At 41.3% G+C, this 25,068-nt stretch overlaps 1 protein-coding gene across 6 annotated transcripts; it reads right to left on the minus strand.

Moving 5' to 3' along the window:
- Positions 1-24,976, minus strand: ZNF35 (zinc finger protein 35). 6 transcript variants are annotated; one of them, XR_008666869.1, is made up of 6 exons: positions 24,664-24,975; positions 22,241-22,556; positions 14,595-14,739; positions 5,044-6,293; positions 4,011-4,061; positions 1-2,402 (listed from the first exon to the last, which is right to left on the minus strand). XR_008666869.1 is itself a non-coding variant. In XM_055343759.1 (5 exons), exons 2-4 carry the CDS (start codon positions 22,430-22,432, stop codon positions 5,047-5,049), a joined length of 1,584 nt encoding a protein of 527 aa, XP_055199734.1. In that variant the 5' UTR covers positions 22,433-22,559; positions 24,664-24,975; the 3' UTR covers positions 4,050-4,064; positions 5,044-5,046. The 6 variants fall into 6 exon arrangements, 2 of the variants coding, with proteins under 2 accessions (XP_055199734.1, XP_055199733.1); XR_008666870.1 differs by having other exon boundaries at positions 1-2,137; positions 22,241-22,559; XR_008666868.1 differs by having other exon boundaries at positions 22,241-22,559.
- Between the last annotated feature and the right edge of the window lie 92 nt (positions 24,977-25,068).

Here is a 25,068-nt window from a genome sequence, read left to right on the forward strand (position 1 = left end):
TACAAATTCTGGATTAATTTTTCAATGTAGAATTTCAGAGCCAGAGTAACAATCAAGCTGGAGGACAGAGAAAGATGTTTTTTTTGATATATAAGCACTCAATATTTTTGTCTTCCATATACTCTTTCTTGGCAAGGGACTTGGAAGTTGTGCTGCAGTGAAATGAGGGAGTTAATAAATAAGAGCAACATGTACAATTCAGTACACACCAAAGCCCCATGTAACAACAAAACAAGGGGCAGGAAAACATCAAGGGCAGACTAGCATGGGAAGCTGGAAACTAGAGGTCTCTTAAAGAGAAAAAAGGGGACTCAATAGAGTATCTAATTAGATGAAGAATCTGAAAATCACTCAGAGTGTGCTAAAAGCAACCAGTATAAGGAGAAAAGAAAGGTAACTAAAAACTCCAGTAAAATAATATATTATAAATCATAGTAAGCTACTTAATCTGCAGTAAACATTTATATTACATTCATGCTGTTTATTTTCAACATTTAGAGCAAATCAATAAACAAAGCATAAAAGACTATCTATGGTTACAGAATAGAGTTCAAGAATCAGACTTGACATGGTCAGAGTCAGAGAGGTGGAAGGGGAAGGAGAAAGAAATAGCAGGGTATATTCCACATCTTAAAACACAGAATTAAAATACTGTTTAGAGTTAATACAATAGAACTAAATATGTAAATATAATAATTTTTTCTTGATTATAAAGTTCTTGTTCCTTATATAAAATATTACTTAAAAAGAAAAAAATGACTTTTAATCTCCCATAATTCTATAATCTACAGGACCAAGTTGGAGTCTAAGCTCTGCAATTCTGTATGGCTGTGAACATGTCACTTAACCACTTATAACATTTTTTTTATTTCCTTCAGGTAATTTATCTATTACTTTTTAACAGTACATAGTATATGAAACATTATATGAGAACTGTACTATATACACAATTATGAATCCAAGTTTTTTTTTCACTTTAAAGCATAAAGTGGATACATACCATATGCTCTTCCATACTTCTAAGTATCTCTCTGTGTGTGTGTGTGTGTGTGTGTGTATGTGTGTGTGTATACACATACTTGCTAAGGATTAGTCAGAGGGTTCCCAAAGATGAGACTGGAATCAAATCTTAAAAGAAATCTAAAGTTCAGCAAAGTAGACAGAGGTCAAGTAGGAAGTGGTGGTAATAAGCATCAGGGACAGTGTGAGCAAAGGCACAGAGAAAAGCCAGCACATGCCTCCAGGCTGCAGTAAAAATACATGCAAAGTGAAGAGATTAGGTTGGAAAGAGACTATGAAGAGCTTAGTAAATCATGTTAAGGGGTTCAAACAGTTTTCCTGAGACACCAGGATTTGGTAGGTCTTGTTTGCCTTTGTACTCCAGGAACTAGCACCATGTTTGCCACAAAGAGTGAAAAGAACTGTTGAAAGAATGACACAGAGAAAGCCAGAAATAACCTCTTGGATTTCCAGTTTGGCTGCTGAATAATGCTATTTGCTTAAGGAGGGAATCCAGGAAAAGCAAGATTGAGATTGTATTTGGGCAACATCTAGAGATTCTGACCTCATTTCTTAATGTCACTAGACATTTATGCCCTAGAGGATTCAAGAACTGGCCTTAGGGAGACTATAAGCCACCACAAATGAGCGAAAAACTGAATGTGCTATCTGCAGGTCTCAGGAAGAGGATCTACAACCTCCATTAGATCCTCAAAGGGACTGTGACCCCAGAAAGATTGAGCACACTGGATGGAAGAGCAAGCAAAGTGACAGATATGAAAGGATAACTATCTAGGCGAGGGAGGGACCCAGAACATAAAGATTAGCTTTGTCCAAACACCTCTTCCTGAGCTTGGAGATTCATGGGTCTGAGGCATGTAAGTGTAGGGGTGTGTGTGTGTGTGTGTGTGTGTGTGTGTGTGTGTGTGTCTCAATGAGTCTCTCCTCCCCTGTGCCCCTCCAAGTACAAGACTTTATCATCACTTCCATATCACTATGTTCTCCTTAATACACAACTGTTGCCATGACTTCTTGGCTGTCTTCTTAGTACTCATCAATTGGCCTGGATTTTTGATAGCTAGAACTCTGATAGCTCTTGGCAACTTAAGAATCAGGGCTTCAGAGTTCTGATCCGCTTCTAGAAATAAAAGCCAAGAGAGAAAAGGGTTGACTTTTGGGAAAATGAAAACTTAAGCCAACTGTGCCAAGTAGTAGTCACTTCTCATCTATCAGAAACCATACAGAAAAAGGAGAGCAGTAACTTATTTTAAAGTCTGGAAATTAACTGGAAATAAGAGTTGTTAGTTAAGGATCTGGTCTGTTTGGTAATCCACTAGGCTCACATAATTTATGCAGGATTGGAGAAGTCTTGAACCTGGGTGCAGATTTGTGGAAACCAAGACCTGGAGATGAAATACAGTAGAAGTGTAAAAAGCCATTTTGTTGAATGAGGAATATAAAAGTATACTGTGTAAAACTTGGTCTGCTCATATATATATAGTGTTTGGTATATTCACTTAAAATACAAATAAATTAGGGCACAGAATCCTTACAACCAAGGTATAGGACATCCAGTGCAGCCAATGTTGTTAGTATCCTGTTTTGCCGAAACCACACAGAGTACTCTGCACATCCAGATTTTACTAGGGCTTTCCTACTCCACCTTTGATCACATGCATTCATAGCCTGCAGACTTTACTTGACTGCAGTGGCCATTACCTTGGTCACACAATGTGTCCCCAAAAGGGTTTCCCTCCAGAATTGGGAAAAAAAAAAAAAAAAAACACAAAAAAGTTGGCCCTGGGAATGGAAAAAAAAATTTAAGTACACTAGGTTATTCTAACATGCAGCCAAGTGAAAATCACTGTTTCACTGCAAGGTTGGGTGATTTTCAAATCTAGCTTTACATCACAATCACCTGCACAGCCTTTTCTGAGTTGCCTATGACCAGCAATCTTTAGCCAGGAAATCTCAATCATCCATGAAAAGCATTAAATTAGGATGAACATAGTGTGAAACCAGAAGAATTTAACTGTCCTAAGGATCCTAAGTCCTGGCTTGTATCTTTCAAGGAAAGTACACTTTTGGTCTCTTGATAGGTCCAGGTCAGATTTACTCCAAATCTTCAAACCTGCTCTTCTACTGGGCTTCCTGATCCTGCAGGGGTAAAAACCCAAGCTTGTTCCCAATCTCAGCAAACACTTGGTGTTATCTTTGGGTCTCTCCATTCTCATCTGGGGGACAGGAACAGTCACAGAGGACATGGGCATTTCTGATTCTGACTTTTGAATCCTATTAATTTCTTATAGTTATGTATGATTCAGAGTGCAAACTGGGAAAAGAAGGTGCACATGCTTGGATGAAAGATCATAGTTGAAGGGGAAGAGAAAGAGGAAATAAACAAGCATTGTTTATGCCTTCTATACATGAGAAAGTGCTCTGTTAAATACAAAACAAATGAGCCAGTTAAGTCCCAATGATGGGACTTCTACATGAGTTGTACCAGATTGCTTGTCAGCAGGCAGGGCCTTTACAATATGTTCTTGCTTGCTGAGTGGGATGAAGAGACAGACCCACAACCAGGAGACTCCAATCCTAGTCTGATTTGATGCTTACTGTGGGTCACACTACCTAAGGCACGTCCTAAAATCTCAGCTTCCTCGCCCCTTTCTCAGGCTCTGTGGAAGACCTGGATTGCAGATGGTTAGACACAGCATTGCAGAACAGAGAACCTGGTTTAAGTCCTGGATTTGAATGTAGGCTGCTCTTTGTTTGACCACTCTCAGCTAGATGGGGAAAACACCTCTTTCAGTGTTCTATGGATTAAGGTAAGGATCTGTGTGAAAGTTTAAGGGAAGTGCTGAGGATTGATTCTATACTTGAAGGTGTATAAACAAGGAATTAAGTTCTATATAAATACAAGGCCAATATTACATAACTCTACCTATTGCATAGTTTTAGAAATTGTTTTTCCAGGAATAAAGGCTCAATAGTAACAAAGGTTATCTTACCTTAGCCAGTTTCTTCATCCTTCTAAGTTTTCACATTCCAATACTGTTGAACTTCTCAAAAAAAAAAAAAAAAAAAGACCTTAGGAGTCCCACTCTACCTCCTCGCCTCCCTTTACTTCCTTCTTTGGTCCTCTCAAAATTAGGACTCCATTATTTCTTCTAAAGGCCAGCCAAAAAGTGAGAATGACACCCAAAGTGAACCCCCCCCTGGCTGGGCCTGAGCAGAATAAGCATAGATAATGTGAACAGGCCTTTCAGCAAGCTTTATTCTTTGACCCCTCTGTGAAGGGACTGTTAGAAGCATCTCACTCTGATGGAATGCAATGAAGTTAGGGTCACATGAAGAGTTGTCGTTAGCAAATGAATACACCCTGGCCCCAGTGTTTTGTCTCCATCAATCCTCAAGTGCTTGGCCATTCAGACTGCAGAATAGAAGAGGTTTGTCAGACCCTCCCAGAGCTTTACCATACCAAGGTTCATGAGGTATAGATAACAGGGGAAACAGCTGTTTCCTACTTCTATCCATTTTAGGAGAAGATTGCCTAAGGAATGGAAAGCTTATAAAAAAGTTCAAAGGTGAGTGTTGATTTGCTACCCCAAGTGGTTTCCTTAACTAGTCATCATTTCTTAACCCAAAATACTAGAATACAAGGATCAAAGCTCCAGAATTCCAAGCAGACCTATACCAAAAACCTGCCTGTTGCTCAAGAAATTGGGTTTAAAAAAACAAAAACACCTTTCCTCAAATAGGATCTTTATCACTTAGCTTTATATAACCAATTTCTAAAAAAGCCACATTCCATTTCAAACAGGAGGACCACTGAGGGCACAGCTCAAAAAAACACAGTCCCTGCCTTTAAGTGCTTAGCTTTCACTTTAAGTCAGTCTCCAAAATGCTTATGTTCTGTGATGCACTCCTGAAAACTGTTACTTTTAAAACATGGCAGCCTCATTTTTACAGAGGAACAAAACAGCAAAGATATATCCAGTTAGGGGTTAGTGGATTACGATCAATGCCTGGAGTAACCAGTACCTGTTACTCAACAAGATGGGTTCTGTGGTGTCGCATGAGGTGCGAGTTAGAAATGAAAGCCGCGCCACACTTGGCACACTCATAGGGCTTCTCCCCAGTGTGGGTTCTCTGGTGCACAGTGAGGCTCGACCTTTGCCGGAAGGCCTTGCCACACTCATTGCATGTGTAAGGTTTTTCCCCATTATGAATTCTCTGATGAATAAGCAGGTACGAGCTACATGTGAAGGCCTTCCCACACTCATTACACACATAAGGAAGATCTCCACTGTGAATCCTCTGATGCACAATAAGGCAAGATAGCTGACTGAAGGCTTTTCCACACTCACTGCAATCATAAGGTTTCTCTGCAGTGTGAATTCTCTGGTGCACAATAAGATGTGAAAAACAACTAAAGGCTTTTCCACACTCTTTACACTCATATGGCTTCTCACCAGTATGGCTTCGTTGATGTACAATAAGATTTGCACTCTGGGTAAAGGCTTTGCCACAATCATTACAGGCAAAGGGCTTCTCCCCAGTGTGGATCCTCTGGTGGACAATGAGGTTTGAGCTCCGAGTAAATGTTTTCCCACACTCATTACATTCATAGCATTTTTCTGTAATGTGGACTTTCTGGTGCCGAGCAAGTTGTGAGCTATAACTGAAGGCTTTCTCACATTCACTGCACTTAAAGGTTTTTTCTAAGGAGTGGATTTTTTGATGTACAGTCAGATTTGAACTCTGAGTAAAGGCTTTCCCACATTTTGAACATACATATGGTTTCTGTCCAGTGTGGATTCGCTGATGTACGACAAGGTTTGCACTCTGAATGAAAGCCTTTCCACACTCATGACATTCGAAGGGTTTCTCCCCAGTGTGGATTCGCTGATGCACTACGAGGTTTGCACTTTGACTAAAGCCTTTTCCACACACACTACATGTGAAAGGTTTCTGTCCAGGCTGGCTTTTCTGATTTTTAACAGAGCTAGAACTAAGGCTATATCTTTCCCCAGACTGCTGACATTTCTGATCTTCCTCTACTTTGAAGCTTTCAGGTACATGACAGTTCTTCACTGCCATATGTCTGAAACCTTTCTTTTCCCTCTTCATTCTTTGCCTCTTTATAATGTTCCCTTTTTCACAGGCTTCTCCTAACTCAGGTCCTTGAGGATTAACTTTCTGGATTCTTCCTGATATTATGAAGGGTTTTTCTGCTTCATCACATGTCTCAGTTTTTGGAACCAGTAACTGTGGGTTCTTGGTTTCAGCACCTGAAACAACAAACAAAAGTATAAATGTCAGCTTATTCTGGCCTAGAAAAAGAACAGGATCATCAAGTGATAAATGTCAGGATGTATGTGACTTCGGTGTATGTGTAAAATGGCTTCATCAAAGAAAAGAATTCCCCCATGTGTCACCTCTCCTCTGTAGGTTCTTCTGCCACACCCAGAGCAGACTCCACTGATTCGTGGTCTTTCCAGCACTTCCACTTACCTCCATTGGACATCCAACACTGCCTCATGCAGGAAAGCCATCTTCAGATGGCTCTGGTTGCGTAATGACTGATCTTACAATTAAGACCAGTTGAAGGGCACTACTCTCCCAGGCTTGCCTCCTTACGTTAGCTACTTAGTGTAGATCTGCTTACAACCCACCACTTAATTAAGGACATTCTGACCCTAGAAATGAAAATCTATGCAACTTAGACTTTTGTGTATGAGGAAGCTGGATATTCAAGTAAAGATAAGCATGGACAGAAAGGGTCCACTGGATGCCAGAAGGACCAGAGCAGCTAAGAGCACCTGAAACACTGAGAGGCTATTTAGCACATAGCTTAACAACATGGACTGTGGAGCCAGACGGCTTAGTTTCAAACGCCTGCTCTGCCACATAGCTGTAGGAATTTGGGCTACTAACTTAACTTCTTTGCCTCAGTTTCCTTATCTCCAAAATAAGGACAATAACAGTATGTATCTCATAAAACCAGGAAAAGTTTAATCAAGTTATTCTACAGTAATGTCTGAGCACAGGAAGTGGCTCTGGAGAGTCTGCAGTGACTTTGAGCCTCACATCTAGTGCTGTGGGTCCACGTGTTGGGGCCCAGGAGCAAAGATGGAGATCCTTAGAGGACAGGAGTTGTTATGGTGATAGATGGTAACCCCAGAAGGGACTAAGGAAGAATGTGAACAGAGTAAACAGCTCAACACTTGTGTTGAGCAAACAGCTCTGCTTTGTGTCAAGGAAAGCTGACCCTTCTAAGTTTGAGACACTGTATAGCCTGTTCCCTTATGCCAGTATCATGAAAACAGCAAAACATCCTGAAGTTTTAAAACTGCCTTGGAACCGTTGTGTCAGAAAAGGGGTCCTAGAGTCAGTAACATAGTAACTCTTTATGTGTCTCCTCTCCACTCCTATCACCCCTGACCCAATGATGTGCACCTATGCAGCCTAGCATTCATAAAATCTTCATCAGCATTTGAATTATACCAAGTTCGGGAACACTACCCAGATAAGGCACATGAAACAAGGGCAAGCAGTGGAGGCAAGCCTCCAAAGGGGAGCCATTCCTCCTGGTGGTGAACTTAGAAGTGAGCAGGAAAGCTGTGAGCTGCAGGTCATACAGCAACTGCAAGGGGGAGAATCCAGCATCTTTAAGACATCCCACCAGCATAGATCAGGGCAACTCTCCAACCTAGGAGATGAGTGAGAGACAGGGATGTCAGGATACAAAACATGATGGGGGGGGGCAGGGAAACAGCCTAGTATGGTTACCTGGTTAAAACAACAGTTACACGACACTCCCAAAATAATCATTCAGATAAGATAGGGAGTGCTGGAAAAAGGCAATGCAAGGCCTGCATATGGCAGAGAACTGAATGTGACAACAAATTCTGAAATGCTAGTCTTTTTCCAGTTCTTTCTATTCCTACTCTTTTGAGGTCATCTGATGTCTTTCTTGTATCTATTCTATTTTTCTTCCTGTAGCTTAACTGCCCTAACATTTTTGTCTTTTCAAAAATTTTTTTTATTTTCTTTTATTTTTTTTAATAAATTAATTTTTATTGGTGTTCAATTTACCAACATACAGAATAACACCCAGTGCTCATCCCGTCAAGTGTACCCCTCAGTGCCCGTCACACATTCACCCTCACCCCCCGCCCTCCTCCCCTTCCACCACCCCTAGTTCATTTCCCAGAGTTAGGAGTCTTTATGTTCTGTCTCCCTTTCTGATATTTCCCACACATTTATTCTCCCTTCCCTTATATTCCCTTTCACTATTATTCATATTCCCAAATGAATGAGAACATACACTGTTTGTCCTTCTCCGATTGACTTACTTCACTCAGCAAAATACCCTCCAGTTCCATCCACGTTGAAGCAAATGGTGGGTATTTGTCGTTTCTAATGGCTGAGTAATATTCCATTGTATACATACACCACATCTTCTTTATCCATTCATCTTTTGATGGACACCGAGGCTCCTTCCACAGTTCGGCTATTGTGGACATTGCTGCTATAAACATCGGGGTGCAGGTGTCCCGGCGTTTCATTGCATCTGAATCTTTGGGGTAAATCCCTAACAGTGCAATTGCTGGGTCGTAGGGCAGGTCTAGTTTTAACTCTTTGAGGAACCTCCACACAGTTTTCCAGAGTGGCTGCACCAGTTCACATTCCCACCAACAGTGTAAGAGTGTTCCCTTTTTCTCCGCATCCTCTCCAACATTTGTTGTTTCCTGCCTTGTTAATTTTCCCCATTCTCACTGGTGTGAGGTGGGATCTCATTGTGGTTTTGATTTGTATTTCCCTGATGGCAAGTGATGCAGAGCATTTTCCCATGTGCATGTTGGCCATGTCTATGTCTTCCTCGGTGAGATTTCTCTTCATGTCTTTTGCCCATTTCATGATTGGATGTTTGTTTCTTTGGTGTTGAGTTTAATAAGTTCTTTTTTTTTAATTTTTATTTATTTATGATAGGCACACAGTGAGAGACAGAGAGGCAGAGACACAGGCAGAGGGAGAAGCAGGCTCCATGCACCGGGAGCCCGACGTGGGATTCGATCCCGGGTCTCCAGGATCGCGCCCTGGGCCAAAGGCAGGCGCCAAACCGCTGTGCCACCCAGGGATCCCCTAATAAGTTCTTTATAGATTTTGGAAACTAGCCCTTTATCTGATATGTTATTTGCAAATATCTTCTCCCATTCTGTAGGTTGTCTTTTAGTTTTGTTGACTGTATCCTTTGCTGTGCAAAAGCTTCTTATCTTGATGAAGTCCCAATAGTTCATTTTTGCTTTTGTTTCTTTTGCCTTCGTGGATGTATCTTGCAAGAAGTTACTGTGGCCACGTTCAAAAAGGGTGTTGCCTGTGTTCTCCTCTAGGATTTTGATGGAATCTTGTCTCACATTTAGATCTTTCATCCATTTTGAGTTTATCTTTGTGTATGGTGCAAGAGAGTGGTCTAGTTTCATTCTTCTGCATGTGGATGTCCAATTTTCCCAGCACCATTTATTGAAGAGACTGTCTTTCTTCCAGTGGATAGTCTTTCCTCCTTTATCGAATATTAGTTGACCATAAAGTTCAGGGTCCACCTCTGGGTTCTCTATTCTGTTCCACTGATCTATGTGTCTGTTTTTGTGCCAGTACCACACTGTCTTGATGACCACAGCTTTGTAGTACAACCTGAAATCTGGCATTGTGATGCCCCAAGCTATGGTTTTCTTTTTTAAAATTCCCCTGGCTATTCGGGGTCTTTTCTGATTCCACACAAATCTTAAAATAATTTGTTCTAACTCTCTGAAGAAAGTCCATGGTATTTTGATAGGGATTGCATTAAACGTGTACATTGCCCTGGGTCACATTGACATTTTCACAATATTAATTCTGCCAATCCATGAGCATGGAATATTTTTCCATCTCTTTGTGTCTTCCTCAATTTCTTTCAGAAGTGTTCTATAGTTTTTAGGGTATAGATCCTTTACCTCTTTGGTTAGGTTTATTCCTAGGTATCTTATGCTTTTGGGTGCAATTGTAAATGGGACTGACTCCTTAATTTCTCTTTCTTCAGTCTCATTGTTAGTGTATAGAAATGCCATTGATTTCTGGGCATTGATTTTGTATCCTGCCACGCTACCAAATTGCTGTATGAGTTCTAGCAATCTTGGGGTGGAGGCTTTTGGGTTTTTTTGTAGAGTATCATGTCATCGGTGAAGAGGGAGAGTTTGACTTTCTTTGCCAATTCGAATGCCTTTAATGTCTTTTTGTCTGATTGCTGAGGCTAGGACTTCCAATACTATGTTGAATAGCAGTGGTGAGAGTGGACATCCCTGTCTTGTTCCTGATCTTAGGGGAAAGGCTCCCAGTGCTTCCCCATTGAGAATGATATTTGCTGTGGGCTTTTCGTAGATGGCTTTTAAGATGTCGAGGAATGTTCCCTCTATCCCTACACTCTGAAGAGTTTTGATCAGGAATGGATGCTGTATTTTGTCAAATGCTTTCTCTGCATCTAATGAGAGGATCATATGGTTCTTATTTTTTCTCTTGCTGATATGATGAATCACACTGAGTGTTTTACGAGTGTTGAACCAGCCTTGTGTCCCGGGGATAAATCCTACTTGGTCATGGTGAATAATTTTCTTAATGTGTTGTTGGATCCTATTGGCTAGTATCTTGTTGAGAATTTTTGCATCCATGTTCATCAGGGATATTGGTCTGTAATTCTCCTTTGTGGTGGGGTCTTTGGTTTTGGAATTAAGGTGATGCTGGCCTCTTAGAACGAATTTGGAAGTACTCCATCTCTATCTTTCCAAACAGCTTTAGTAGAATAGGTAAGATTTCTTCTTTAAACGTTTGATAGAATTCCCCTGGGAAGCCATCTGGCCCTGGACTCTTGTGTCTTGGGAGGTTTTTGATGACTGCTTCAATTTCCTCCCTGGTTATTGGCCTGTTCAGGTTTTCTATTTCTTCCTGTTCCAGTTTTGGTAGTTTGTGGCTTTCCAGGAATGCGTCCATTTCTTCTAGATTGCCTAATTTATTGGCGTAGAGCTGTTCATAATATGTTTTTAAAATCGTTTGTATTTCCTTGGTGTTGGTAGTGATCTCTCCTTTCTCATTCATGATTTTATTGAGTCTTCTCTCTCTTTTTAATAAGGCGGGCTAATGGTTTATCTATCTTATTGATTCTTTCAAAGAACCAACTCCTGGTTTTGTTGATCTGTTCCACAGTTCTTCTGGTCTCGATTTCGTTGAGTTCTGCTTGAATCTTTATTAACTCTCTTCTTCTGCTGGGTGTAGGACCTATTTGCTGTTTTTTCTCTAGCTCCTTTATGTGTAAGGTTAGCTTTTGTATTTGAGTTCTTTCCAGTTTTTGAATGGATGCTTGTATTGAGATGTATTTCCCCCTCAGGACTGCTTTTGCTGCATCCCAAAGATTTTGAACGGTTGTATCTTCATTCTCATTAGTTTCCATGAATCTTTTAATTCTTCCTTAATTTCCCGGTTGACCCTTTTATCTTTTAGCATCAAAAATTTTTTAACTGAAGTATGATTAACAGTCTTATATTAATTTCAAGTGTATGATATATTAATTCAACAATTCCATACATTACTCAATGCTCACCACCCTAAGTGCAGTCACCATCTGTCTTCATATCTTCTTTCTTATTTTACTTTTTCCCCTCTATCTCTTTTCCCTACTGCCTCTTCATCTCTCCTCTCTTGGTTTTTATATTACAACTCAGTGTGGGTGGAATATTCTGATTTTTTCCTTGTATTATTTTATATCTCTTCTGCTTTTCTTTTGTGCACTACTTTCTTCTATGTCCTCTACTTTTCTTTATCCCATACATCTCACCTAATTTCTTTCCCTTCTAGTGTCTCCCTCCTTGCTTTTTTCCATCTACTACTTCTTTCCTTTAGCTCTGTATCACTGACACTGGGGGCCTCCTATCCCCACCAAGCATCTTTCCAACAAGAACAAATTCCAAGAAAACGTCAATCTATGACCTCACTTTCATCCCGTGACCTCACTCCTACCCTTTTTACCATAAGATTTAGAATACTAGAAAGCCATGAAAGATGAAGACCAGTGGGAACTAGTGAACCAATTAGAACCAATAACAGAAACAATTACTTATATTTGCATCATCTTTTCTGTCAAGATTATTACAGAAGCAGGTACAACTGTGGCCTACAAGGTCTCCACATATTGGTCATTTAACATTTCCATTACAGGGATGAAGAGCTAGCATCTTGGCCAATGCCCAGGATCTAAGAAAAGGAAAGGTCTGTTCTGAGTACTCAAGCTCAAATCCCTCTGCATTATTAATTAACCAATAATGTAGAACCTGTACCTTTGGCTTGAGATAGTTATTTTTCCTTTTTTAGACCTTGAAGCATTATGGTAACCCTACTAAAGAAATTAACTAAAAATGTACTTGTGATGAACTAGAGGACAGGCAAAGTACAACTTTTGAAATCAATACTTTTTTTTTTCATTTTTTAAAAAAGAGATCTAAAATGCTATCTAGGTCTACCATTTTAGCTGGAGACTCTATTATAAGATATGAATGGTAATTTGATTTACTAAATTTGTAAGTCACTACAAATTCATTAGGTTTACAAAAGTGTGATTAGTAAGATTTTTTTAAAAATTTATTTATTTATGATAGTCACAGAGAGAGAGAGAGAGAGAGAGAGAGAGAGAGAGAGAGGCAGAGACACAGGCAGAGGGAGAAGCAGGCTCCATGCACCCGGAGCCGATATGGGATTCGATCCCAGGTCTCCAGGATCGCGCCCTGAGCCAGAGGCAGGCGCCAAACCGCTGCGCCACCCAGGGATCCCGATTAGTAAGATTTTATACATAAGATTAGTTAAGTCTGCCTACTTAGGTATTTGAAATATTTTTTAAAATTATATATACTGAATTTGAAATATAATACATTTTATATATTTGAGAATAAAAATAAGGAAATTTTTATATAAATTGATATGTAGATAGAGCAAAACATTTTAAAAAGTTTAAAATATTAATCTGTAAAACTTGAGGCTTCACTAAACATGAATTAAAGGACAAATATTCTCATTTTTATAAAAATCTCCTAGATGTATAAGTAAAATAAAAATAAGTTATGTTGAAATGCTTAAAAACTTGAGTTTTAAATGTTTTAAACTTTAATAAATTCAACAGTAATTAATACATAGGAAGCTGTAGATAAAACTCTCTCAGATGTTAACCACCAGGAAATTTTCAAAGCATGTTCATGCATATTTAAATTTTATCATCAAGATGAAACTATTCTCCTTCATTTGTGTGAGAGCTAAAAAGAAGGGCAAGACTGTATCTTCTTCAGTATCCCCAACACCTATCACATTACCTAGCACACAGAAAGCAGGGCCCCCACAAGATCCTGTATGCACTGAATGAATACAGTCTTGCTGAAAGAACAGGAAATGGAGGTTGAGAGAGAAAGGACTTGTTCAAGGTCAAAGAGTTATCAAAGGCAGGGCAGCAACTACACTCAGGTATTTCTCTTAATTTGTAGAACTTATAACCCTGCTGTTACCTGCTGCTATGCAAACAGCTGACAATACACAGAAAGGTCAATATTGGCTGGGAAAAGGGTCTGGAGGTAAGAAGCAAAGAAGGGAAACAGTGATCATGCCTGGTGGACGGGTGTTACTGCTGGAGTTAAGATGTGAATGAAAGATAAAGCAAGGAAAGAAAAAAAGAAGTCATAATACACAGAATGCACCAGAGAGAATGGAACAGAGAGCAGGAAATAGGCAACAGAAGCTGCTGATGAGGAATAATTAAAGAAGAGACAAGAAGATGAAAGGTGATAATCCTATACTGGTTTAAGAAAGTGACCTGGTCAGTCTGAGGAATGGGATAGAGAGCAGAGTGAGTTCAAAATACTCAGGTGTAGCTCTGTACCAGCCAGATTTCTAGAATTCGAGTGCCATAAGGGCCTTGGCAGTCACCCAGGGATTACTTCTACAACACAGGACCCATGGCTACCACATCCTTGACCCACAGTGACACATCACTCCTCTATAGGTAAGTTTCTGCCATTGCTAGTCAGACATATCCTGAGTCCCAGCCTAGAGAAAGAACCAGGTGATAAGTCAGCCATTAGTACCCTCTATTAAGACCTAGCTTTGAACATGAGTATAGTTTACACAACTGCTCAAAACCCCCCTGGAATCTGCACAAAGATCTATAAAAAAAAGAACATCTCCACAACATTTCCTCAAAATCACAACAAAAACTGACCTTTCTGACCTTAGCTGGCTTCTCTTGCAGGCTCACCAACCAATGATAAACACAAAGCATATGAAGAGTACGTGAATTTAAAGTTCACCTGTGTCTACCTGGTGTCTTAAGACTACATATAAAATGAGCCATTTCCTGTGACAAATGCACAGGTATCTTTGGCATTCTTCTAGCCAGCTCTCCCTGACAGTTTTGATACCTCAATACTCTAGGTTTCTCAAGTTAGGAGATCAGACCACCAGTCTCTAAATAGATACAGAGAAACTCCAAAGGTCAGATTCTGAATCAGGGGGTTGAAACTTGCCTAGAGAGGTCATGATCCCATGAGTATCCAGTATCTCGTTCTTGGCCAAAGTCCCCGGTAATGAGTAGCTGCCAATGGTTGAGCCAGTAGGTGCCTCCTGTGTTGCTTTCAGGACGACAGCCATGTCCCAGAACATGTTTGGACCCTAGAGACAACAAAGCCCAGGTCAGTTTATGAGTGGATTGTCAGGGGGAGGTGGTATGATTAGTTTTGAAGATGAGAGTGTAAGGACCTATTCCTGAAGACCATAAAAGATTTTTTTTTTTTTTTTTTACCATAAAAGATTTTTAAAAATTTTTTAACTATTAAAAACAAAAAAAAGGAGAGGCGGGGCAAGATGGCGGAAGAGTAGGGTCCCCAAGTCACCTGTCCCCACCAAATTACCTAGATAACCTTCAAATAATCCTGAAAATCTACGAATTTGGTCTGAGATTTATATATATATATTTTTAAATTTTATTTTTATTTTATGATAGTCACAGAGAGAGAGAGAAGCAGACACAGGCAGAGTGAGAAGCAGGCTCCATGCACCGGGAGCCCGATATGGGATTCGATCCCGGGTCTCCAGGATCGTGCCCTGGGCCAAAGGCAGGCGCCAAACCGCTGCGCCACCCAGGGATCCCTCGGTCTGAGATTTAAAGAGAGAACAGCTGGAATGCTACAGTGAGAAAAGTTCACGCTTCTATCAAGGTAGGAAGGGGGGGAGGGGGGAGAGGAAAGAAATAAAGAAACAAAAGGCATCCAAGGGGGAGGGGCTCCGCGAGGAGCCCTGCTAAGGCCAGGGCTAGTGTCCCAGGACAGGAAAGCCATGCCTGGAGAAGCAGGAGTTTCACCAATCTTCCCAAACTGAAAGGTGTTCACAGGGAGTTACAGCAGGATCCCAGGAGGGGCGAGGATGCCCTCAGGCTCCCTGGGACACTAATAGAGGCACCTGCGCCCCAGGGAAAGCGTGCCACACCCCGCGGCCCAGCTCCCTAAAGGGCTGCAGGGCGCACCTGGCTGGACCCGGGAGCAGCTCGGAGGTGCTCCGGCAGAGGCTCTGCACAGAGGGGGCTGCACGGCCCCAGGAGCAGGCTCAGGCCACGGCCCCAGGGAGTGGCTCAGGCCACGGCTCCGGGGCGGAAGGGGCCCAGCAGCCCGGAGCGCAAATCCAATAGCTCAGGCATGGAAGCACAGGGCGCCGGGGACACAGCCCAAGATCTGGCGCTCCCACCTGGACAGGCAGAAGCCAGGAGGGCCCAGGACAGCAGGGACACTCCTGCCCCAAGCTGAGCAGATCAGCGGCCCCGCCCCGGAGCCTCCAGGCCCTGCAGACAGAGAGCTCCAGAGTTACTGTGGGAGCTGACACCAGGGCTCCAGACCTGGCCTCTGCCACTGTTCTTGTTCCTCCTGGGGCCTCACAGGATAAATAACCCCCCACTGAGCCTCACAGTGGCCTCACCGGATACATAGCTTAAACATCTTTCACTGAGCCCTGCACCAGGCAGGGGGCTGAGCACCTTCCCCAAGTCCTAACACCTGAAAATCAGCACAGCAGGCCCCTCCCTCAGAAGACCAGCTAGACCCACAGGGGAAAAACAAATTATTGACAAAGCAGCACTGGAAAGTCCCAGGGGAAGTCGAGGGATTTACTGTATACAGAATCAGAGGATACTCCCATTGTTTTTTGTTTATTGATTTGTTTGCTTCCCCCCCCCCCTTTCTTTTCTTCTTTTTTATTTTTTTTCTCTTTTTTTTCTTTCTTTTTTTTTTTTTTTCATTTTCTTTTCTTCTTTCTCTTCTTTTTCTCCTTTTCCCAATACAACTTGTTTTTGGACACTCTGCACTTAACAAAATGACTAGAAGGAAAACCTCACCTCAAAAGAATCAGAAACAGTCCTCTCTCCCAGAGTTACAAAATCTGGATTACAATTCAATGTCAGAAAGCCAATTCAGAACCACGATTATAAAGCTACTGGTGGCTCTAGAAAAAAGCATAAAGACTCAAGAGACTTCAAGACTGCAGAATTTAGAACTAATAAGGCAGAAATTAAAAATCAATTGAATGAGATGCAATCCAAACTAGAGGTCCTAACGATGAGGGTTAACAAGGTGGAAGAATGAGTGAGTGACAGAAGACAAGTTGATGGCAAAGAGGAAAACTGAGAAAAAAAGAGACAATTAAAAGATCATGAATAGATTAAGGGAAATGAGTGACAGCCTGAGGAAGAAAAATCTACATTTAATTGGGGTTCCTGAGGGCACCGAAAAAAAAAAAAAACAGAGGTCCAGAATATGTATTTGAACAAATCATACCTGAAAACTTTCCTAATCTGGGAAGGGAAACAGGCATTCAGACCCAGGAAATAGAGAGATGCCCCCCTAAAAATCAATAAAAACCGTTCAACACCTTGACATTTAATAGTGAAGCCTGCAAATTTCAAAGATAAAGAGAAGATCCTTAAAGCAAGCAAGAGACAAGAGATCCCTAACTTATATGGGGAGAGATACCAGATTAACGGCAGACCTCTCCACAGAGACCTGGCAGGCCAGAAAGGGCTGGCAGGATATATTCAGGGTCCTAAATGAGAAGAACATACAACCAAGAATACGTTATCCAGCAAGGCTCTCATTCAGAATGGAAGGAGAGATAAAGAGCTTCCAAGACAGGAACTGAAAGAATATGTGACCACCAAGCCAGCTCTGCAAGAAACTTTAAGGGGGACTCTTAAAATTCCTCTTTAAGAAGAAATCCGATGGAACAATCCACAAAAACAGGGACTGAAAAGGTATCATGATGACACTAAACTCATATCTTTCAATAGTAACTCTGAACGTGAAGGGGCTCAATGACCCCATCAAAAGGCGCAGGGTTTCAGACTGGATAAAAAAGCAAGACCCATCTATTTGCTGTCTACAAGAGACTCATTTTAGACAGAAGGACACCTACAGCCTGAAAATAAAAGGTTGGAGAACCATTTACCATTCAAATGGTTCTCAAAAGAAAGCAGGGGTAGCCATCCTTATATCAGATAAACTAAAATTTACTCCGAAGACTGTAGTGAGAGATGAAGAGGGACACTATATCATACTTAAAGGATCTATCTATGAAGAGGACTAAACAATCATCAATATATATACTCCGAATGTGGGAGCTGCCAAATATATCAATCAACTAATAACCAAAGTTAAGACAAACTAGGATAATAATACACTTATACTTGGTGACTTCAATGCAGCACTTTCTACACTCGATAGGTCTTCTAAGCACATCTCCAAAGAAACAAGCTTTAAATGATACACTGGACTAGATGGATTTCACAGATATCTACAGAACTTTACGTCCAAACACAACTGAATACACTTTCTTCTCTAGTGCACATGGAACTTTCTCCAGAATAGACCACATACTGGGTCACAAATAGGTCTGAACCGATACCAGAAGACTGGGATCGTCCCCTGCATATTCTCAGACCATAATGCCTTGAAATTAGAACTAAATCACAAGAATAAGTTTGGAAGGACGTCAAACACGTGTAGGTTAAGGACCATCCTGCTAAAAGATGAAAGGGTCAACCAGGAAATTAAGGAAGAATTAAAAAGATTCATGGAAACTAATGAGAATGAAGATACAACTGTTCAAAATCTTTGGGATACAGCAAAAGCAGTCCTGAGGGGGAAATACATCGCAATACAAGCAGCCATCCAAAAACTGGAAAGAACTCAAATACAGAAGCTAACCTTACACCTAAAGGAGCTACAGAAAAAACAGCAAATAGATCCTACACCCAGCAGAAGAGAATTAATAAAGATTCGCGCAGAACTCAATGAAATCGGGACCAGAAGAACTCTGGAACAAGATTAACAAAACCAGGAGTTGGTTCTTTGAAAGAATTAATAAGAGAGATAAACCATTAGCCAGCCTTATTAAAAAGAAGAGAGAAAAGACTCAAATTAATAAAATCATGAATGAGAAAGGAGAGATCACTAACAACACCAAGGAAATACAAACGATTTTAAAAACATATTATGAGCAGCTATATGCCAATAAGTTAGGCAATCTAGAAGAAATGGATGCATTTCTGGAAAACCTCAAACTACCAAAACTGGAACTGGAAGAAACAGAAAACCTGAACAGGCCAATAGCCAGGGAGGAAATTGAAGCAGTCATCAAAAACCTCCCAAGACACAAGAGTCCAGGGCCAGATGGCTTCCCAGGGGAATTCTATCAAACGTTTAAAGAAGAAACCATACCTATTCTACTAAAGCTGTTCGGAAAGATAGAAAGAGATGGAACTTCCAAACTCGTTCTATGAGTCCAGCATCACCTTAAATTCAAAACCAGACAAAGACCCCACCAAAAAGGAGAATTCTAGACCAATATCCCTGATGAACATGGATGCAAAAATTCTCAACAAGATACTAGCCAATAGGATCCAACAACACATTAAGAAAATTATTCACCATGACCAAGTAGGATTTATCCCCGGGACACAAGGCTGGTTCAACACTCGTAAAACAATCAATGTGATTCATCATATCAGCAAGAGAAAAAACAAGAACCATATGATCCTCTCATTAGATGCAGAGAAAGCATTTGACAAAATACAGCATCCATTCCTGATCAAAACTCTTCAGAGTGTAGGGACAGAGGGAACATTCCTCGACATCTTAAAAGCCATCTACAAAAAGCCCACAGCAAATATCATTCTCAATGGGGAAGCACTGGGAGCCTTTCCCCTAAGATCAGGAACAAGACAGGGATGTCCACTCTCACCACTGCTATTCAACATAGTATTGGAAGTCCTAGCCTCAGCAATCAGACAACAAAAAGAAATAAAAGGCATTCAAATTGGCAAAGAAGAAGTCAAACTCTCCCTCTTCGCCGATGACATGATACTCTACAAAAAACCCCAAAAGCCTCCACCCCAATATTGCTAGAACTCATACAGCAATTTGGCAGTGTGGCAGGATACAAAATCAATGCCCAGAAGTCATTGGCATTTCTATACAGCAACAATGAGACTGAAGAAAGAGAAATTAAGGAGTCAGTCCCATTTACAATTGCACCCAAAAGCATAAGATACCTAGGAATAAACCTAACCAAAGAGGTAAAGGATCTATACCCTAAAAACTATAGAACACTTCTGAAAGAAATTGAGGAAGACACAAAGAGATGGAAAAATATTCCATGCTCATGGATTGGCAGAATTAATATTGTGAAAATGTCAATGTGACCCAGGGCAATGTACACGTTTAATGCAATCCCTATCAAAATACCATGGACTTTCTTCAGAGAGTTAGAACAAATTATTTTAAGATTTGTGTGGAATCAGAAAAGACCCCGAATAGCCAGGGGAATTTTAAAAAAGAAAACCATAGCTTGGGGCATCACAATGCCAGATTTCAGGTTGTACTACAAAGCTGTGGTCATCAAGACAGTGTGGTACTGGCACAAAAACAGACACATAGATCAGTGGAACAGAATAGAGAACCCAGAGGTGGACCCTGAACTTTATGGTCAACTAATATTCGATAAAGGAGGAAAGACTATCCACTGGAAGAAAGACAGTCTCTTCAATAAATGGTGCTGGGAAAATTGGACATCCACATGCAGAAGAATGAAACTAGACCACTCTCTTGCACCATACACAAAGATAAACTCAAAATGGATGAAAGATCTAAATGGGAGACAAGATTCCATCAAAATCCTAGAGGAGAACACAGGCAACACCCTTTTTGAACGTGGCCACAGTAACTTCTTGCAAGATACATCCACGAAGGCAAAAGAAACAAAAGCAAAAATGAACTATTGGGACTTCATCAAGATAAGAAGCTTTTGCACAGCAAAGGATACAGTCAACAAAACTAAAAGACAACCTACAGAATGGGAGAAGATATTTGCAAATAACATATCAGATAAAGGGCTAGTTTCCAAAATCTATAAAGAACTTGTTAATCTCAACACCAAAGAAACAAACAATCCAATCATGAAATGGGCAAAAGACATGAAGAGAAATCTCACAGAGGAAGACATAGACATGGCCAACATGCACATGAGAAAATGCTCTGCATCACTTGCCATCAGGGAAATACAAATCAAAACCACAATGAGATCCCACCTCACACCAGTGAGAATGGGGAAAATTAACAAGGCAGGAAACAACAAATGTTGGAGAAGATGTGGATAAAGGGGAACCCTCTTGCACTGTTGGTGGGAATGTGCACTCTGGAAAACTGTGTGGAGGTTCCTCAAAGAGTTAAAAATAGTTCTGCCCTAAGACCCATCAATTGCACTGCTGGGGATTTACCCCAAAGATACGGATGCAATGAAACGCCGGGACAGCTGCACCCTGATGTTTATAGCAGCCATGTCCACAATAGCCAAACTGTGGAAGGAGCCTCGGTGCCCATCGAAAGATGAATGGATAAAGAAGATGTGGTTTATTTATACAATGGAATATTACTCAGCCATTAGAAATGACAAATACCCACCATTTGCTTCAACGTGGATGGAACTGGAGGGTATTATGCTGAGTGAAAAAAATCAATCGGAGAAGGACAAACATTATATGGTCTCATTTATTTGGGGAATATAAAAAATAGTGAAAGGGAATAAAGGGGAAAGGAGAAAATATAAGTGGGAAATATCAGAAAGGGATACAGAACATGAAAGACTCCTAACTCTAGGAAACGAACTAGGGGTGGTGGAAGTGTAGGTGGGCGGGGGCTGGGGTTGACTGGGTCTCAGGCACTGAGGTGGGCACTTGACGGGATGAGCCTTGGGTGTTATTCTATATGTTGGCAAATTGAACACCAATAAAAAAGAAATTTATACATAAAAAAATAAAAATAAAACAAAAAGGAAAATGAAGGCAAAGACTTCTCTGATCCCCAACATGGGTCAGGCAGAGAATCAAGGCACCAAGTTTCCTCTCTATCACTTTGATTTCACTTCACTACCCAGTATAGCACCGAAACCTAATTTGCCAGTGGGTGCATGACAAAAGAGCATGTGGGGAGATTTTCCAGGTTACAGTTTTCTGAGGTCTAAAGATCACAAAAGCAAGGTTATGATCTTTGGGGAACCACAGTATCATCTGGTTCAAATGTTTTGAAAGCATTAAGGACCAGAGTATAGGGTATATCCTCCCTCCTCCAAGTGCAACCCATAGATCATCACCAACTGCGAGCTTGTGAGTACAGAATCTTAACCCAGACCTCCTGAATCAGAATCTACATTTTTATAAGATCTCCTGGTGATTAAAATGTGAGACATCAATTATGTTAAAATTTGAGAAGCACAGGTTAGAGCTATCAGATCCAGAGTGGAATCACCTGAAGTTTTTAAAAAACACAGATGTCTGGGACCCACCACAAGATCTCATTTAACTGGAATCAAGTATGGCATGAGCATCACAATTTTACAAAAATCTCCCCAATCAATTCTGTGTAGTAGCAAGGTTTGAGAACCACTGGTTTACAGAAAGCACTAAATGTCCCATCAATCAGAAGAGACTATTTGTATTATGTTCCAAAGGCCAAAGGCTAGAGCCCTAGCCAGAAAATAATACTCCAGGTGTGGAAGCAGAGGGACATAGTGCCCTCTGAAACTACTTGAGGTTTTCAGGTCTCTTCTCTCCGCTTCCTCCCAGACAATTATTTACCTTTTCCTCCTGTTCTGATATATCAAGGCCTGTCTGAGGACCTTCCCCAGGAGCCCAGACTTTGATGTTCTCAGAGTGCACTTGCTGACTGGATGCCTGACCCAGGAAGTTTTCCTCCTCTTCCTCCTCCTTTTTCACCGTCACTGAGCCCCAGGCAGTTAAATCCATGGCCTCTCTCAGTTGTGCAGTCATCTTCTATGCTCAGGAGGGGAATTATTATAGCTGGGGGCTGCCCAGCAGAGATCAAGTCCCATCTAATTTTTAAGTTTCAAAAGCTTCTTCTTAGGTTTCTTCCCAGGGCCAAAATGAAGACTGTCTACTGAAAAACCAGAAAACGTTGTTAGCATTGAGCAGAGGTATGCCTGGATGCCATAAAGCCGACTGGCCAATTTCACCAGTGCCTAAGCAGCAGCCACTATGGCAAGAGTCTGCTCTACTGCACCTTCATAGAATGGAGAGGGTTCAACTGCAAACATGTAATTTGTTCCCATAATAATCACAAATAGCTTTATATAATATTTATTGAGTTTTTTTCCTGTTTATAGGGTTAACGTATTTTTATTATAAAACTTGAAAAATACAGAAAAGACTAAGAACAATCAGTCCTACTCCATCTCCAAGGAGATGCAGCACAGAATTTAAGGGAAAAGCTTCAACCATAGTGACAATCATGACTTAATAAACTTTTTAACTATAGGGATATATATTTCATAATTATCACGGGTTTTTTTTTTAAGAAGGAATATTAAAACACAGAGAGTGCTTTTTTTTAAATTACCAAAGATACACAATAGCATAAACTAAAGAATCTCAAGAAAAAGACTGAGAGTCTACATACCAACATTTAGGGGTGGTCATCTTTGGGTGATGTAGTTTTGAGATTCTTTTTGTTTGCTTACTTTTGCCACTAATTCTAAATGCCCTGTATTACTCTGAAGATTAAAAAAAGAGATGTTTTATGTTGCCATTCTCCATGCTTATTATTTTTAGTAGCTATACAATAACCTATAGTATTAATTCCCCTATTCAGTCATTCTCAACCAAAAAGAACCAAGTAGGGGTGCCTGGGTGGCTCAGCGGTTTAGCGCCACCTTTGGCTCAGGGTGTGATTCCTGGTCCCGGGATCAAGTCCCACGTCAGGCTCCCTGCATGGAGCCTGCTTTTCCCTCTGCCTGTGTCTCTGCCTCTCTCTCTGTTCTCTTTGTCTCTCATGAATAGATAAAATATATATATTTTTTAAAAAAAGGACCAAGTGATACAGAAATACACAGAATTAAATATATTCCCCCCACAGTTGTTACCAGTCATCAGTGTTTTCTCTGCATTTCCTTACAGATATGTACACCTTGACAGAGAGTGCTTATTTCCCAAAGCAGAGATTAGATCACATCTGTGCATTTTTCAGCAACTTGCATTGTTTCTTTCTTAACTCAATCTCTGCATTTCACATAGTATTGCACAGTCTTAGATCTTTCCATATAAATATATACAGAGCTACTTCATTCTGGCACAGAATTCTGAATCATACCTATACTGTAACTTAATCCTACTTATGAGCCATTGCTTTAGTAAAAGGCATTTTGATTGTTTTCAGTTTATATTCTTAATAATTAACGCTAAATTTTTTTCTGTGCAAATAGTTTTTTCTTCTGCTGAATTACTCCCTCGGAATAAAGGCTCTGATTACTGGTTCAAGGATTTCATGGTTGATAAATATGCCCAACTGCTTTCTTAAAGGATCACACCAACAACTTAACAGTACCCCTTCATCATAATTGACTGTGTCGTTGTTTAATTTGTGAGTAAAACGATCGTACTGGTTTAGTTTATTATGAGGAAATTAAATTTTTTCTATTCCCCTTCAGACGTTTTACTGGGGGAAAAAGGCGCTAAATTTTGTCAAGTCCCCTTTTGCTACTATTGAAGTAATCGCATGCTTTCTCCTAAGTCAGACTTATTGGCAATTTACTGTACACACTGAATTTCCTGATGCAACAGTACTTTCACTCCTGCACCAATCCTCAATTCTGGGCGATTATTCTTTCCATCGTCCATTCTTTCCGCGAGGTGAATTCTACCAGGTACAAAGGCCCGAACAGCCCCCTCGCTGCGTCCCTCCGGAACTGCCTCCTGCTAACAAACCTCACGCCCGCCTCCACCCAGACAGCACAGACTCCCCAGAGAGGGCTCCCCCAGTGCCCCGGCCCCCTGCAGACCCCAGGCGGCCGCACTCCGGGGCGAGCCTGCCCCAGGCCCCAGGGCCGCCCGAGTTCAAGGTCCCCGGCCAGACCCCGGCAGGCGCCAGCTGGGTTTCTGAAGTGATGGGACGCGCAGCCGCCTTAGGAACAAACAGGCCAGGGCCCCCGAGAGGAGGTCGCGGCGGTCCGCCCTTGGGAGGGCCCACCCCCGCCAGACTCACTGACCGTGTCTCGAAGACGCCCGGCAGGAGCTCACGAGCACAACGGCACAAGGCCGGCAGGCTCCGACGCCCCGCGCCTCCGCGCGAGAACAATAACCGGACAGGAAGTGCCTGGGGCCGGGCTTCCGGCTTCTCAAGTCTCCAGGCCGGCCTCTCTAGGAATCTCGGAGGTGCTGTCTTCTCGATGGATGTCCAAAATCGCCGCAGACCAGCGATGGGAGCCAAGTGCTTTGGAAGGTGCAGGTGACCTGTGGCCCCGAGCTTCAGGGAAGGGGACATCCCCTGGCTCGGCAGTACTTAGGCAAGGCGCGTATGCAGGAACCTGAAGCCAGAAAGCATTGGTCTGTAGAAAGCCCTGATAATTTGGCCCCAAACGTTTTATTTTGAAAATAAAAAAAAAAAAAAAAGG

The sequence above is a fragment of the Nyctereutes procyonoides genome, unplaced genomic scaffold (genome assembly GCF_905146905.1).
Source record: "Nyctereutes procyonoides isolate TBG_1078 unplaced genomic scaffold, NYPRO_anot_genome, whole genome shotgun sequence".
Classification (NCBI taxonomy): domain Eukaryota; kingdom Metazoa; phylum Chordata; class Mammalia; order Carnivora; family Canidae; genus Nyctereutes; species Nyctereutes procyonoides.